This window comes from Drosophila obscura, unplaced genomic scaffold (genome assembly GCF_018151105.1).
Source record: "Drosophila obscura isolate BZ-5 IFL unplaced genomic scaffold, ASM1815110v1 contig_192, whole genome shotgun sequence".
Classification (NCBI taxonomy): domain Eukaryota; kingdom Metazoa; phylum Arthropoda; class Insecta; order Diptera; family Drosophilidae; genus Drosophila; species Drosophila obscura.
In genome coordinates, this window is record NW_024542781.1 from 5,196,657 (window position 1) to 5,213,520 (window position 16,864).

General features: G+C 38.7%; 1 protein-coding gene across 4 annotated transcripts in view; it reads left to right on the forward strand.

The window, feature by feature from the left end:
* The window catches only part of LOC111072103 (neprilysin-4), a 45,839-nt gene that overhangs the window by 22,667 nt on the left and 6,308 nt on the right, over positions 1 to 16,864 (forward strand). For all 4 annotated transcript variants that reach the window (XM_041593632.1, XM_041593633.1, XM_041593634.1 and 1 more), the window contains 4 exons: positions 5,019 to 5,294; positions 5,355 to 5,611; positions 5,671 to 5,726; positions 5,786 to 6,170. In XM_041593632.1, coding sequence (XP_041449566.1) covers positions 5,019 to 5,294; positions 5,355 to 5,611; positions 5,671 to 5,726; positions 5,786 to 6,170 — 974 coding nt within the window. The remainder of the gene's footprint in view (positions 1 to 5,018; positions 5,295 to 5,354; positions 5,612 to 5,670; positions 5,727 to 5,785; positions 6,171 to 16,864) is intronic.

Consider the following 16,864-nt stretch of genomic DNA (forward strand, 5'->3'; position numbering starts at 1 on the left):
TCGAAATTTGAGCTAAAAAAAGAAGCAAAAAGGTTTGCTATGCCACTATCAGTATTTGAGCTCAAGTTACCAAGGTTCATGGCTGAAGGAAGGGCACTCGTCGACCTTTTTGAATTTATGAAATGCCAGAACGACTTAGGATTAACCTTAAGTCCCCTTTCAACGTCAGCAATATACTGATTATATAAAAATTTGTTTAAAAAATCAAACTCCCGCTTATGCTGCACGTATCTGGTCCAGTCAACAGAGTCACGTGTTTTCTTAAATCGTTTAAAGAACTTGTTACGCAGATTCTTATACCTAACAAGACCCTTCGTATACCATGGTAGCCTATACGAGCCACGCACTCTTCTGGAAGCATTATTATCAACAATATTATGAACGGTACTAATGAAAACATTGTAAGAAGAGTCAGCACTAGGATGCGAAAGAACAGAAGCCCAGTTTACGTTTAACATGTCATCACGTATAGTAGTCAAACTTACATCAGTAAAAATATATTCAAACCTGGGTTCAGACCAGGGCGAGTAACTATAGAATTTAGCTGAGAAGACCAACGGCACGTGATGCATGTCACATTCTGCAATAGGCAGCTCGCAACGTGCAACAGGGCAACCAATATCAGCACTAACAAAAACTAAATCTAGAATCTTATTTAACCTATTAAAAACATTATTTATTTGGGTTAAGCCCATACTATAACAGTCATCCAGAAAAAGAACTTCGTGCTGTAAATGCACATTACTCGGCATCATTGCCGCAGACTGCGGATCAGCGGACCATACCAAGGAGCCCAAGTTAAAATCGCCAACTACGCAAAGATGCTGACGGCCTCGTAGATTACCATATATGTTGGCAATATTCAGCGTGTGCGCCTTGTAGACTTCATAGCTGCTATTCGGCGGAATATACGACGCGCTGATACATAGCGTCTCCGACTGACCGGCCACTGACACACCAATCTGATCCAAGATAGAGTCACCATCAAGGAGACAAATCGGATCACAGCGTAGGGTGCGTCTGACGGCCACAATGACACCACCTCCTCTCCGACGCTTCGTTTTGGCACAATCTCTGTCCTTACGAAACACTTGGAAAATGTTGGGATCGAAGTACTCGTTGTCGAAGAAGTTTTTATTGAGCCAGGTTTCAACCAAGATGATTACGTCGAAATCGCACGTAGAGGTTGCCAAGTAGACAGCCTGAGCCTTAGTGCGCATACCTGCTATATTTTGAAAGAAAATGCGAATGGATTTGGCCCCGTCCATCAGCATGGTCCCAGAGCGTGGCAATGACGTCCGGCCAGTGGCCACGGGAGGAGGCTCCAGAGCAGCACCAGGCAGTTTCCACTGAGCAACAGGGGCCAGACTCACATGGGAAGCCTGCCGAATCGTCGCAGTGCGGATCAGCAGCCCATCCCCATCGAGTAGACTGGGCGGGAACGGTAGTGGGAGACCCACTCTTCCTGAATGTGCTGACAGTGGTGCTGAAGAGAGTGATCCACTTAAGAGCAAGCGCCGGACCGCTGACTCTCCCCAAGTGTCGAGTGCAGCGCCGACACAAGCATAGCACACGAAGCAATGTAACAGTTGTGGGGGTGACGCTAAACACTCACGCAGTCGAAAGAGAGCGCCAGCAAGAGCATCGACATCCGATCCAGCAGCAGCCGAGCGAATGCCGCACAAAGCGCAGCGCGAAAAATGCATATGTTGTAGTTGTTGCGTCGACGGGGAATGCCAAATATGATCGCATAGGCGGTTGCTCACAGCAAAGAGGCGAACGGGTGCAGGTAGAAAATTCTGTTGAAAAGCGGCGATCATGAACCCAGAGGCGCCGCTCATTGGGGGTTTTTTGAAGTGGACGGAACTGGACCTTCCTGAGTGGGCGTGGACGTCCGCAACGGTACGATAGCGCGGAGATCTACTGCCGTCAGGTCTGCGTCCGGCCTCTGTCTATGTACAAAGCGGGAAACCCTTACTGAGACAGGCCAAAACTTGTCCTCAAAGACAGCAGCAAATAGATCCTCAGGGACCCCAAGTTTGAAGTTGACAAACTTTAACGAAGATATATCAGCATCTCGCTTGACTAGCTTCGTACAAGAAATTTTCGCTACCGGCACCTTAAGTTGTTCGGCAACAAATTTTGCCACCGCCTCTGGCTCCGTCGCGGTAGAAAATTTACCGACATGCATGTATTTGTTACTCTGCATAACGTTTAGCTGCTCACAGCTCGGAGCAATACCAACAAAACGCTTGGTGTTTTTGTTTCTATTCTTCCTCTCCTTCTTTCTCACTGTGACAAAGCCATCCAAATCCAATGGAAGAGCAGCAGCTGATTCCGGTTCAATGACCGCCGTCGAGGTGGCGGCCCCTAGTCGCGGAGACAACAAGTCAGCCGCTGGCATGGGCTTGTTGGCCACTTTCCTAGTAGGCTTCACCCGCTTAGGATTGACGGAAAGGCCCTGTAAGTCCGACTTGAGATCCCGATAAAGGCTTTCAAGCTTCAGAACCTTATCATTAATTTCGTCAATTTTCGAATGCGAGTCATTTGAAACCACACAGTTATCACACTGCCATAACAGGTTAGGCAGATTTATTAACAGTTTTACGGCATCTGAGTGTAGATCAATGCACGTCAAATGAAACGCACGTCGACATATAGAAGAACACCGAACAGCATCAAAGCAACGAAGCTGAGCGGCAGTGACGTCCGAATTGCATTCCGAGCAGTGATAAAGCGACATAGCGAGAACACGTCCGAGCGTAATGAGAGCTGATTGATCACTGATCTTTCGTCGTCCAAAAGGCTCATACACACACACCCACATTAAAAATGCAAGGAAACAAGTGCAATAATGAAGAAAAATTTAATTTAATTAAGGCAGTCGAATGAAAACAGATTATATGGATATCATTATTCATTAATTTTATACCCGGTACTCATTTTAATTATTTAAAAGGAGATAAAAACCATGTTGATTGCATATCTATTGATGTGTACATTACCGTCCTCCAGCTCCACATTTCTGCTTGCTTTAGTAATAATAATAATAATAATAATAATAATACAACATTTGATCCAAACAGATTTCTGTTTGTAAACAAACACAAAACAGTGTAACCGTAGAGCATGCAGTTTGACCACTTCGGTCACACTGGGCACCGAGCGGAAAATATAGCACTGTCGGTCGACGGAAAATTTAGCGCGTCTGAGTACAAGGCTTTTATCTCACCAAAATAAACCTAAACAACAACAAAATGCGAATTCCAATTTGACCGATAAAATATCGATATCAATATCGGCTTGGGGTGAAAATGTCGTATGTTCTTGATTCACCCATTTTTCGTTTTTTTTGGTATAATATAATGCGATTTCCAAAATGATAACTAAAACTAATTGTTTAACTAAAATATTTCCAAACCAAGCAAAGATTTTTTCAACACAAATATGGCAAAAACAATTTTGGAATGTAACACTATCGATAGAAAAAAGATACGAAAACCGGAGCGCATACAATTTAAATTTGTACGAATTGTTACAAACTCGTAATCGAAAAAATGTACGAGAACCGGAGCATAGCGGAATATTTTCTTTTTACAACTCTCCCCAAACGAGTCGTCCGGTTTTTATTAAATTTTAATATATCATTTATATACCCGGTACTTGAAGAGGTTAGCGATATATTCGATTTGTGGGCAAAGTGAATGTATGTAACGCAGAGAAGAAAAATTGTCGACCCCCATTCTTGATCATCATCAATAGCTGAGTCGATGTAGCCATGTCTGTCTTTCCCTCTGTCTCTCCCAACTTTGAAGATACGATAGCCGACTGTGGTTCAGATGAGATCAGTATTATAAAGCGAGAATTAAGAAATTTGCAGAGAGAGAGAGAAAGAAATCAACAGCGAAAACTAGGAAATCGTTGATATACTTGGTAATATTGAATATTGAAGTGCAACTAACTGAAACTGAGACACAACCGAAACCATTAAACGGTCTGTTTATCGGGTCAAATCTGGATTCAAATCTGTTCATGAACAGTTTCAAGTGATGCTTCCAAATGACATCGTTCAGAGCAAAAAAATTAGTTTACAATACTGAGGCAATGTGGGCTCATTCCTGCCAATGCCAAACAAACCATATTTTTACAAACAGACTTCGTACGAACACGTACTCTCCAACCGCGTACATGCACGTTGCGGCTACCAAAACCTCAATTCGCCAATAGCCAGGCGAAAGTGGTCGACCTGTAAGACCTATTAAATGAGTGCAATGAATTTTAATACACTGAAATTCTTCAAATCACACATGCACAAATGGGAAAGTGACATTCACGCTATTGTCATCAATAGATTCGTAGATTCAAAGCCCCTGTGGCTGACGACGTTGCTGTCATCTTAATTGGAATCATACAGCGTCTCGAGAAATTGTGATTCATCGCCGACACACAACTTTCATACGACACTCTTCAATACCCGATAATTTGCTAAAACATTTTCAAAAAAATTATGAAATACCTGCGATGGAGAAGTTTCTATCAACGAATATACTTGCTGAATAAAATTGCCAATAGATTTCTGCAAAATTGTTGATTCGAAAATTTCTCACATTAATCGGCTATTCCCAAATGTAAAAACACCATACTGGATTTCAACGATTTAAACAGTTGATGCGAATTAATATCGCACAAATCGATATACAGTTTCCGATTAGAACGAAGCTGTAAATTATGAAATATTGAACTCACTAGATTTGCCAGGCATGCAGCCACACGTTGTACGACTGAAAGTTGTTTTGTTGTTAATTTTACTTAGAAAACAAATTTAACTGCGGAAAATGGTTTGCTGGACTAGTGGGCTGGGGGTTCGTAAACAATCGAAGAGATTGCGCCGGACTTGCCCCCTAGGTTACATATATAAGTAAATTTCTCGAACTAACTACCAATATTAAAAAATATAAAATAAATGATATTAATATACATTTTGAAGGTATTAGAAAAATTTGTATATGTCTTTTTAGCTTAACTGGACACTATTAATCCCACAAAACTGGAGTGGTCCCATAGTTGTCAGAAATGGTGATTATCTCAAAGCTTTGCAACATTTTCTTACAAAATATCCGACCAGAGTAGCACATAATTCATTGCTTTTACTAAGTGCGCTAGAAATATTGCCAAGGGATTATCCAAATCCTGAAGTGTGTACTCGGTCCACAATGTGGGCGTTGCCTGAATTAGCATCAGCTTTATATATTGCGCAACATTCATTCGATGATTTAAAGGACATTACAAAACGGGTAATAATGATGGTGTACACAGACAAACACGGAATTTAATTTTTTTTTAAATATTTTCAGGCTGAAATTATATTTAAATCATTGAAAGCTCATTTAAAAAGAGCCCCTTCATTAAAAGGAGCTGCTCTTGTAAAGCTATCAGCGTTAAAAATACAATCACAGACGTGGGAAGGATTTTCGAATGTAACCGAATTAGTAAAGTCCCTAGAAAGCTTGAATATAAATGCCGAATGTTGGTTTCAAAATATTTTAGAGATTTATAAAAAAAACAAATTAGTTCCCAATGAAATGAATATGCGCGCAGGCTCACATGATGCGTAGGTTTAACGTACTGTAAAATTTAAATGCAAAACATTTTAACTCAGATTTCTTACAGATGGGCATATCCTATTGTATCAACTATATTTTACGATACACTGAGCCATTCAATCGGTATGTATTTTTTAATGCATACATTTAAATACATATAATATTTTCGTACATTTTTGCAGTGGTTCCACTTTCTGTCATACTCATACCGTATTTTAATGCAGCGTTGCCGCCCTATCTACATTATGCTTCTGTTGGCGTTTCCATAGCCAAAGAAATTTTGCGCTCTATAACAAAATCATTTGATGAAAAGGCAATGCGTTGCGTTCCACATTCTGTAAATATATTTTCGAATTATAGTCGAATGGACATTTTAATACATTCAGGAGGAATGCAGATATCATACCACTCAATGCTTTCATTGACTGGTCCTATTAAAGGAATGGCACGACTACCTGGTCTAAGCTTAACACCAACACAAATCTTCTTTTTAGTTTCCGGTCAGGAACTATGTGCTGAATCGAATTACTTGGGAATCGATATAAACGCTCCAGAGTTCGATAATATGTAAGTTAAATATATATATATATATGTACATATGTATGGGGGGCCTATATCCACATCGGATTTATAAATAGGTGCAATATATTACCTACTTGCATATTTCTCTATTATATACAAAATGTTGGGTCCTCGCACAGTGGGACCTTCGGCCATTTCAGCTTGATAAATTAATAGCTTCTGAACGAATCAAGATATCATTATGAAATAAACTTCTTTGAAAGGAAAATCTTCCAAAATTTAGTCTCCAAGATTAAATGGTGCTACAATGTCTAGAAGCTTTAGGCCTGTCTCCAGCACCGCGGAAAATTGCGGCAAGGAATTTGCTAGTTATTCCGTGAAGGTGTGGGTTGATGAATTAGCTGTGTTTTTTAAACAGTGCCAACTGATTGTGTTGGTGGCGGCATATATTGTTGCAAAACAAAAAAGAATAATTTACATCTCTCTTTTGGGTTTTGCGGACAGTTTTTACCTACATCTTGCACCATTCACTTCAGGAAGAATTGTAAAGTATATATTCCTGAGCTGGGTATGAGCTGTTCTCTCAGTCCACACACTGTAGGCAACTATCGATATAAATCTGTGGATTCCGCTCGTGTTGCTGGATACACACTCCAGGAGTACGTAAACGAAACATTCCTGTCACAGTTTTTTTTATATGGAGTTTGACAGGAAATTTTCGACTCCGCAGTGCTGGATACTATGCTTTTACTATAAATATTCAAAGTTGAATTTTAAATCAGGTGCATGTTTGTGGTTCATTAAATGCTTAACTTTGGTTTTTTTCCATCAATAAAGAAAGTTATTTTTACTTTATTTACTTTATTAACACTACTCGACAAAATCGAACTTTTTTTTTCCTCAAGGATCCAAACCGACTTTTTCTGATAGATATGGAGATTTAACAACCTTCCAAAAGTTATTTTTTGTTCATTTTTTCCATATTTTAGGTTTGGTTAACGAATTTTAGCTCCAAAGTCTCTCCAAAGATTTTAATGAGCGATACCTTGAACGACGCCAAATTAATGCACCTATACACAAAAAAATAGAGGACACAGGATATAATTTTTTTTCGACTTTTCCTGAGTTTTTAAAGTCAAAATTTCGTAAAAAATACCGCACAAAAATCATCATTTTTGCATTTCAATGCTTTATATTTTCCAGACGGTAAGCTGTAATCACAAAGTGTTTAAGCTTAACTTCTAGCGGTTTTAATTATGTTTTCAAAATAGCAAACCAGACAAACTTTACAACCAGACGTAAGATACTAGAGTTATGTGAAAAAAACAAGCGCTACCTCTGAAAAAAGCTTTAAAAAAAAATACCAGACTTCAAAAATTCTTCAAAAAAAAAGTTCTGCCATAGAAAAAAAACCATAATTCTTTAAAAAATTTTAAAGCCCCATATCTATCAGAAAAAGTCGGTTTGGATCCTTGAGGAAAAAAAAAGTTCGATTTTGTCGAGTAGTGTTATTAGTGGAAGTATTTTAACAAATTTAGGGTTAATATCGTCAAGGCTAACAGCGTTTGATTTCATTTTAAGGATATCGCATCACATAACACACATAAAACTAAAGCTACTATCACAGTCTCGAAGAAAGACCATAGACATAGTTAAAAATAGATGAGCCTATAGGCATTTCCCCCCGGCGAAGTAATATCTCGCGACAGTTCCGGCGGGACCGGGGTTGCAAAGTTGTTTTTTTTCGTTTCATTTTGTTCGCATAAATTCTTAAGTTAAACCCATTGAGTTAAAATTTTGATTGTGTACCTATTTTACGGTTCCAAGACCTTTAACCAAGTTTCATATGATTTTGAGAACAATTTCATATGGCTGCCATATAACCGATGTGGGCGACTTTTTTGGTTATAAAGATATTGAGGTGAAAATTGGCTTGTGTGCAAATTTTATGGTCACAATACCACCCACTAAGTTTTATATGATTTGAAGTACTTTTTCATATAGCTGCCATATAACCGATCTGGCCGACTTGTAACGAGGTGATAGATTACACTTCGGCAAGAGTGTACTAATATAATTGACGAGGGCTTTCACTTTCATTTTAAATGATTTGTCACTTAAATGTTTTTGAGTGATAGTTTTCAATATGTGCTGTACTTCGTCTTAAGAGCGATTGTTGTTGCTCCAAATGTCTACACATATTTTACTAGAAAAATTTGAATTCTGCGAAAACGTGTGGATTCGGAGTAAAAGCGTTAGTTTCTCATTAATCTTCACACTTTGGTTAATAACTAGTCACTTAAAACTCGTTTCTAATCGTTGCTATGCAAGAGTGCACGAAACACAACTACATTTCTTAAGGTCTTTCTAAAAATATCAGGTCATGTTGGTCATAAGGAAGAATTTTTTGTGCGTTGTTTGCAAAGAACAAGTTCTGTAAAGTATTGCATGTATTGCTGAAGAGGGTGGGCTGGGATGAATTGCCAGGTCCTAGACCAATTGCCTCAAGATTGTTTGTGAGGTGAGTCTCCTTCAATATATTACTGTTGAAGTCACCCGCCAAAATTATATTAGCATATGTCAGAGACAGTTCGGTGCTAACATTTAGCATATCACTGTATTTAATATTGCGGTGCGGGCGATATAAGCAGCCGATTAGTGTGTCAGACGTATTTTTTATGGTTTTTACGGTAATAGTCAAGAAGTCAACTGCACCGGTTGCCTAATTGAAACCCTAGATTTTAATCTTATACTGACATAAATCGCCACTCTTACACCATGTCCCTAACGGTTCGATCGAAAAACATTATAATCACAACACATACACTAGACATAAACCAAGTTTCGGACACACATATAATATCTACTGACGAATTAACAAATAAAAATCGAAGTTCATCTATATTTTTTGTCAAGCCTTGTGCATTGATGTAACAGATACTCAGACCTTTCTTTTGTCTGTTTAAGACTCTGATAACACTACTCGACAAAATTGACATTTTTTTTCCTCAAGGATCCAAACCGACTTTTTCTGATAAAGAATTTTTAAAGAATTATGGTTTTTTTTCTATGGCAGAACTTTTTTTTAAAGAATTTTTTAAGTCTGTTATTTTTTTTAAAGCTTTTTTCAGAGGTAGCACTTGTTTTTTTCACATAAAATTCGTTAACCAAACCTAAAATATGGAAAAAATTAACAAAAAATACCTTTTGGAAGGTTGCGGGCCCAACTGCCAATTGGGAACAAAGCAAACGAAAAAGGTTTGTACATTTGGTACCTGATCGCGTTCCTTTGTTCCCAATGGGCAGTTGGTCTCGCAACCTTCCAAAAGGTATTTTTTGTTCATTTTCTCCATATTTTAGGTTTGGTTAACGAATTTAAGCTCCAAAGTCTCTCCATGGATTTTAATGAGCGATACCTTAAACGACGCCAAATGCACCTATACATAAAAAAATAGAGGACACAGGATATAATTTTTTTTCGACTTTTCCTGAGTTTTTAAAGTCAAAATTTCGTAAAAAATACCGCACAAAAATCATCATTTTTGCATTTCAATGCTTTATATTTTCCAGACGGTAAGCTGTAATCACAAAGTGTTTAAGCTTAACTTCTAGCGGTTTTAATTATCTTTTCAAAATAGCAAAGTTCTTTACAACCAGACGTAAGATACTAAAGTTATGTGAAAAAAACAAGCGCTTCCTCTGAAAAAAGCTGTAAAAAAAATACCAGACTTCAAAAATTTTTCAAAAAAAAGTTCTGCCATAGAAAAAAAAAAAAAATATCATCATTTCATATCATTTCTAAGCCCCAAATCTTTAAGAATAAGTTCGTTTTGTTCCTTGAGGAAAAATCGTGTTGACTAGTGTAATTATAAAGGTTTTTCCCTACACATAATAGTTTAAAATTTAATTTGTAATCAAATATAATTCTAAAAATTTACAAATAAATACATTTTTTTACTATAAAACTTATTTCAGAATTTTTTGCTAAAAACCTTTTAAGAAGAAAATATTTTTTTTTCTGATTTAGTTTGAGATATCACATGTCTTAATAATGAAATATATGAAATCATTAGCATATTGATCTCATTTTTTGCCTTTTTTTCAACTTTATATTAAAAAAATATACCTCTAAATTCCTTTACCTAAGTTGTAAAGCCTTGTTGGCGATTCGGACCCGTTTGTCTTCCAGATCGATAACAGTGACGATACCTCTTCCGAAAAACGAAAAAAATGTTGTTTTTATATGGGAACTAGAGGTGCGACAGCCCCTCTTCCGTATTTGCATTCGGAAATAATTTTCAACCTATCTTCATGCATGCTCGCGATCGGTTCGGTAACACGAATCGCGCGTCATGAGGCACGCCCCTCGGTCGGTTGGGCGGAAGGAGGGGCTGCGTTTCTCACGGGGTTTTGCGCAGTGGAGTCATTGCATATCAATGCCCAGACAAAAAAAAAATATATATCTCCTAAGCCATATCCGATTTTCTTGAAACTTAGGTTTTTGAAAGTTCTGGAAAAGTCTCTATCGGATTCGTGTATTTATTTTATCCAAAGCGTTCAACAAATTCATTGACTTTTGCCACCTCTTTGCGGCCCCACTGTGCGTCGGTCCATATTTGACTCATATACAAGGGGTAATGTTGTTAGGAATAGTTAGGACACATAGCCATCAGGACGGTCGTCGTCCGAATTAGAGATGGGCGCGGTCCAGGACGGACTTCGTGTCCTGCGGGGCTCTTCATGAAAACTGCGGGCTTCGTGCCCCATAAACGAGTTCGGCACGAAGTCGTGTGGGCTTCGTGCGTAAGCTAATAGCCTGAAAGCCCGAAAGCCCGGTAGGTCCGAAGAGGGTTGCAAAAACCGTACTATTATCGATACATGCCATAAATGTATTTTGTTTAATATTATGTGTGTTGTGCAAAACGAGCTGTGATCAATGTATGAATTCGATAGAAAACTGTCCATTTATGGGTTCATTCTGCTGGTCACTATCACTTACCATACAGTATATAGATGTGCCAGTTCATATAACGAAAGGGGCGCATGTCGAAAAAATGCCAAACAAATAACATTAAATTTTAAAGTTTAAAACCAAAATCGACCTATTCAGGGGCAGATCAACCTACAACCGGGCCCTGGGCAACCATCAATTTGGGGCCCTCCATATTTTATCGCCAGCTCCCTTCTTTTTTCATTTGAAATAAAAACTTATAAATTTTATGTTTGTTTGATTAATTTGATTATTATATTTTGTATCCATTATTTGGAGTTTTGTTTTTTCAACAAATTTTTCTGTTAGCCCTAGGGGGGCCCTCCGCAACTGCTAATCCGGCCTTGGACCTATTCCCGTCGTCAGACTTCATATTTTGTTGGCGTATTCTGTCGCTCGACTCGACGCGAGGCATTGACGAAGCCGAAAGCAGAGGCAAAGGCTAGCCTAAAAGAGAATGGAAGAAATACCACGCGCGCCCGTCGCTAAAACAGCACATCAAAACAAAACTAAAAACCGAAATTCAGTTCAAGCGGCCAAAAATTGTAGAGCCCACACAATACATAGCACACACACATTTACGTAGCCTGGAAACGAAACTCAAAACAAACTCAGAACGGTTTCGGAAAATAAGAATTGATAAATATTTTGTCGTGCCTGTGTACACACATACATTTGCAATCCTCGGCTTGCTTTCGCATCTCGTCATGAATCGAACATGTCGAAAAAATGCCGAACGTCTCAGGTCCAATAGCCGAAGACCTGGGGAGCTGGGACAGAAACCTCAGCTGCGCCCCTTTAGTTATATGAACTGGCACATCTATATACTGTATGGTTAGTGTCACTGTATAGGGTGGTCCTCAACATTTCTTCACGGTAGAAAGTCGCAGCAAAAAATTGCGAAAATAAATATACAGGGGTGCCACAGAAATCACTAATGAAATGGGAAACCGCGCGAAGGATTTCCGCTTCAAAATTCAAATTCGAAATAAGGCTAGGGTTGACACCTTTGAAGATTCAATTCGAGTAGGGTTCATTTTGCAGTTTTATTGATTTTATCATATCAAAACAATTGGTTTTTAATTTTTTTCCTTTTATGATATAAAATAATGGATTTTTCAAAGCTGTACTTTTATAATTTCAAAGCAAAAAAAACATCCCATATCGTGCGAGTCAAACAAAACAATGTACTCAGCAACTCTAGCAGTTGTCTGGCAACTCTCCATGCATGGCAGCAATCAGCTGTTAAAAAAAATACACATCTGAATTTTACGGTAAACTTAATTAAAATGCCTTTAACGAGACTGTTGGCCATCGAAGAACTACGGAGGCAACATATTAGAATACAGACAGGCTTCTCAGATGCGCATCGGACTCGTTTTCACGTTCAGACGATACGTATGTGGTTTTTGTGATTGTCTTCTCAAACTACTGCTAATTTAGTTCATTACAATTACCAATTTTTGGTGTAATGATCGCTATGCTTCTATTTGTGCTGCCATGGATCTGCGCTTAGCCGAACAGGGGTTTTTGACATAAATGCAATGGCAATAATGTGTAGAAATGGTTTGTTAGTTTTGTTTTGACATTTTGAAGCGATGCCACCTGGTGGAACTACAAATGACTACAAATGTTTTCACAATTTGCACACGTTTGACGTAAAGGAAGTTGTACTACAATGAGCTATTTTTTCTAATGCTTAATTAAAGAAAAACAGAATACTTTCAATATAATTAATATTAGATATATTGCTCCGAATTCGACTTAAAAAAGGTGGCATTACTGTATTAACTTCGAAAGTCTGAATCGCCCTAGGTGGCCACCTCGCTCTGCAGCGGATTGAGAGCGGAATCGTTAAGTGAAAATTCAGACAGCGGATTGAATAGTGATTTGCTAAAATGCTTATTTTATTAACTCAACATGTGTAATGAAAAATTATTTGAATGAGGGTTAACCCATGAATCGTTTTAGGTGTGTTTTATGGGTGTATTTAATCAAATCGCTGGATAAATTGTGAGCGATTTTGATTCCGCTGAAAAATCGGTGTGTGGCACGGTGGAATGGAATTGAGGTGATTTTCCAGCGGAAGTGATTTCTGTGGCACCCCTGATAATTTTTATACCCGTACTCAAAAAAGAGTGAAGGGGTATATTAGATTTGTGGTAAAAGTGGATGTGTGTAACGCAGAGAAGGAAACGTTTCCGATCCCATAAAGTATATATATTCTTGATCGCCATCAATAGCCGAGTCGATATGGCCATGTCTGTCTGTCAGTCTGTCCGTCTTGATGAGCGCCTAGTTCTCAGAGACTATAAGACCAAACCATAGACCTATAGACCAACCAAATTTTTGTTTCCTGACTCATGTGATATCACGCTGCTACAAGTGTATTTCAAAATTTCGCCCCGCCCTTTTCCGCCCCCACAAAGAACGAAAATCTGTGGCAGGCACAATTTCAAAGATACGATAAAACTAAAAACACAGTATCGTAGAGAATGCTTATATCTACTAGATTGTCGAATCTGAATCAGGTCGGATCATAATTATAGCCAGAATGAAGAAATTTATTTTCAGTTTCTTCCCCCGCCCACTCCTGCAAGAGAAAGGTTACTCATTCTCTATCTCGCTCGCACACTCTGCCGCGTACAGTGCGCGAACAACCCCTAGCGGATGAGATGTAGAATATGAATGGTACATCTATAATCTACATGTTAGATGTATAATATACATTGTAGATGTAGATATCAGATGTAGAAAAAAAATGTAAAATTCAAAATTTGTATTTTTTAAATTTTGAAATTCTAAAAAATCATATGCTAAAAAATATATATACTGACTGAGTACGGGTATAAATAGAGTCGCGTCCCCAGAAGCGACTCACACGTTCCTTCTCGTTTTTTTTTTAGTTATGTTAAAAAATTAACGATTGGTGAAAATCAAGATACTCAGCTGGTTTTTTACTGCCAATAACTGATTAATGACGATATGAATGGTATCAATATATATGCAATAGATTTCACCAATTATCCAACTCATTCAGCAAAAAAATTTTGTTTGAAATTTCTTAATTATAATTATTTTTTTGAAAACTAGGTAGCAACTTCTAAAATTTAAAAAAAAATAAAAATAAAAACATGTAAATTACTATTAAATCCAAGGTTACAAAACGAGGGGGTGTCCCGTTTGAATTTCGAAAAAAAAAAATTGTTACCCAGCCTAATGTAGAATCTACATTTTAGATGTGGAATCAACATTGTAATTATGGAATCGACATTGTTAATTTAGATGTAGATAACAGATGTAGCAAAAAAATGTCAAATGTAAAATTTTTTAAAATTCCACATAAATCACAAGCTCACAGTACGGGTATAAGAGTAGAGTTGCGTCCACAGAAGCGACTCACACGTTCCTTCTCGTATTTTAATACATTTCCTCGGACCAACATGTAATTGTTGGCATACAAAAATTAAAATGAAAATAATTATAAATGCCAAAAATTATTATGCAAAGCTACATTTTATTTATTTCTTTTCCTAATTTATCATTTTTGGAGCCTATCTAAAAAATCGGTATCATGGTTGGTAGGAAAAGTGTAGAATAATTGTGGGGGTTTTGGTTTAATAGTAAGTTTAATAAAAGTTGAAATATAGTATTTGGTACAAGAAATAGAATTTAAGCGTCGCTCGTCGTCTGGTCTCTTTCCACAACCCTCTCACGTCGGCAGCTGGATCGAAACTCTCTCGGCCTCTCTCTTCTCGATCTGCTTTGTGCAGATGTCTTAATTCGCCATCGGTCGTGCTTGCTGTTGTGCAAGCACGCTCACGCTCGTTTTGTCTAGGGATTTGCAAAACACAACCCACATCCGGCCGTCCTGACTATGCACTCGCCTCGAATGCATCGTCGCTTTTTTCGTCGTTGCTCGTGGACCATGGCTTCAGATACTCCGCACACGAAGAAGAGTGCTTAGGCCCATCGGAATTGCCAACTTTTTTGACGTCGTAAGCATTGTTATGTTTCACCTTAATGATCTGGTACGGACCCAAAAACTTCGGTTTTAGTTTGGGTCCGCTACCAAACTGAGTCCTCTTTATGGCAACTAGGTCGCCAACGTCATACTGCCTGGCTGCTTTACGTCGCAGGTTATATGTCTTCTTGTTCTCGTCTTGCAGATTCAGAATTTGAGTCTTTGCTTTTGCCCGTAGCTCATTGCGGTCGTCTTCAAATGCAATGATGGACTCTTTCTGGATCAAACTCTGAAGCTGCTGGTCATCTTTGGTACGCATCTTGACACCCATCAAAAGTTCGAAAGGTGTGGTATCGATGCTTCTGGTGTATGTTGAGTTTATTGCTCGCTGGACTCGATTTACGTGCTTAAACCATTTCGAAGGGTCGTCTATACTGAGCTTGGCAAGCACGGAGATGATCACTGCGTTGAGCCTTTCCACCTGTCCGTTTACCCGTGGAAGTCCTGTAGTCGTCTTCACCAGTTTGATGTTTTCGTCTTCGCAGTACTGCAGGAAGTCTTGGGCGGTAAATGCTGAGCCTCTATCTGAAATGATACAAGCAGGGTTGCCAAACGTCACGCTTTGGCTGCGTAGCTTTAATATAACCTCGTTAGATGTAGTTGACTTTGTAGGGTATAACCAGCAAAACTTCGTGAAAGCGTCGATAACAGCTAGTATATGTTTATAGCTCTTGCTGGTTGACTCTGGTGGACCCAAAAAGTCAATGTGGTACGTCTGCAACGGCACGTCATCTTTTTGCAGGGGGTGCAAAAGACCTTCTTGTTTACCTCGCTTGCGGTTGATTAATATGCAAGGTACACAGAAGTCGATGTACTTCTTGATTTTGTCGTCTAAATTTGGTATGTAGTACTCCTTGCAGATTAACTCCTTCGTCTTCTTGATAGCAAAGTGACCTCTATCGTGAGCCTTGCCGATGATAGTTTTCTGCATATCCCTTCGAACCACCATCAATTCAGCATCTTTGACTAATTTGTAAGGAATTCCGGACTTTATAAAGTAGTCGTCGTATTGTTGATTGTCATCGCTGATGAGCTTCATGATCGTCTTCAAATGTTCGTCTTGTTTTTGCGCCTGTTCTATGCCAGCTAAAATGCTTCCGTCACTTATGTGCATAACGGGATATCGTGAGAGTGCGTCCACGTGACGCATTCGGGATCCTGCACGATTCTCAACTTTATAGTTGTACTCCTGCAAAAGCATTATCCACCTGGCCACCCTTGTACATAGATTCTGTTTCTCTAGTGTTTTGGTGAACGCGTTGCAGTCCGTTATAATCTTGAATGGTATGCCCAAAAGATACACCCGAAATTTCGTCAATGCCTCAATGACCGCAAGTATTTCCAACTCATAGCTAGTGTATTTGCGCTGCGCATCCATCGTTTTCTTGCTCATGTAGTATACTGGATGCAATTGGTCGCCGTCTGGTGATTTTTGCATCAACACGGCTCCAAAACCGTCTATGGATGCATCCGTATGGAGTTCTGTCTCGTACTTCTGATTGTACATGGCTAGTACTGGGTTTGATGTCAAACATTTCTTCAACACGCCAATAGCGTTCTCTTCGTCTAGGCCAATTACAAACTTTGCATTGTTTTTTGTAAGGTCAGTCAACGGTCTCGCTATAACCGCGTAATTGTAGATAAACTTTCTAAAATAGCCTGTAAGACCCAAAAAACTCCGAAGCTGTTTCAGTGTCTCCGGCGTCTTGAACTTAGACACGGCTT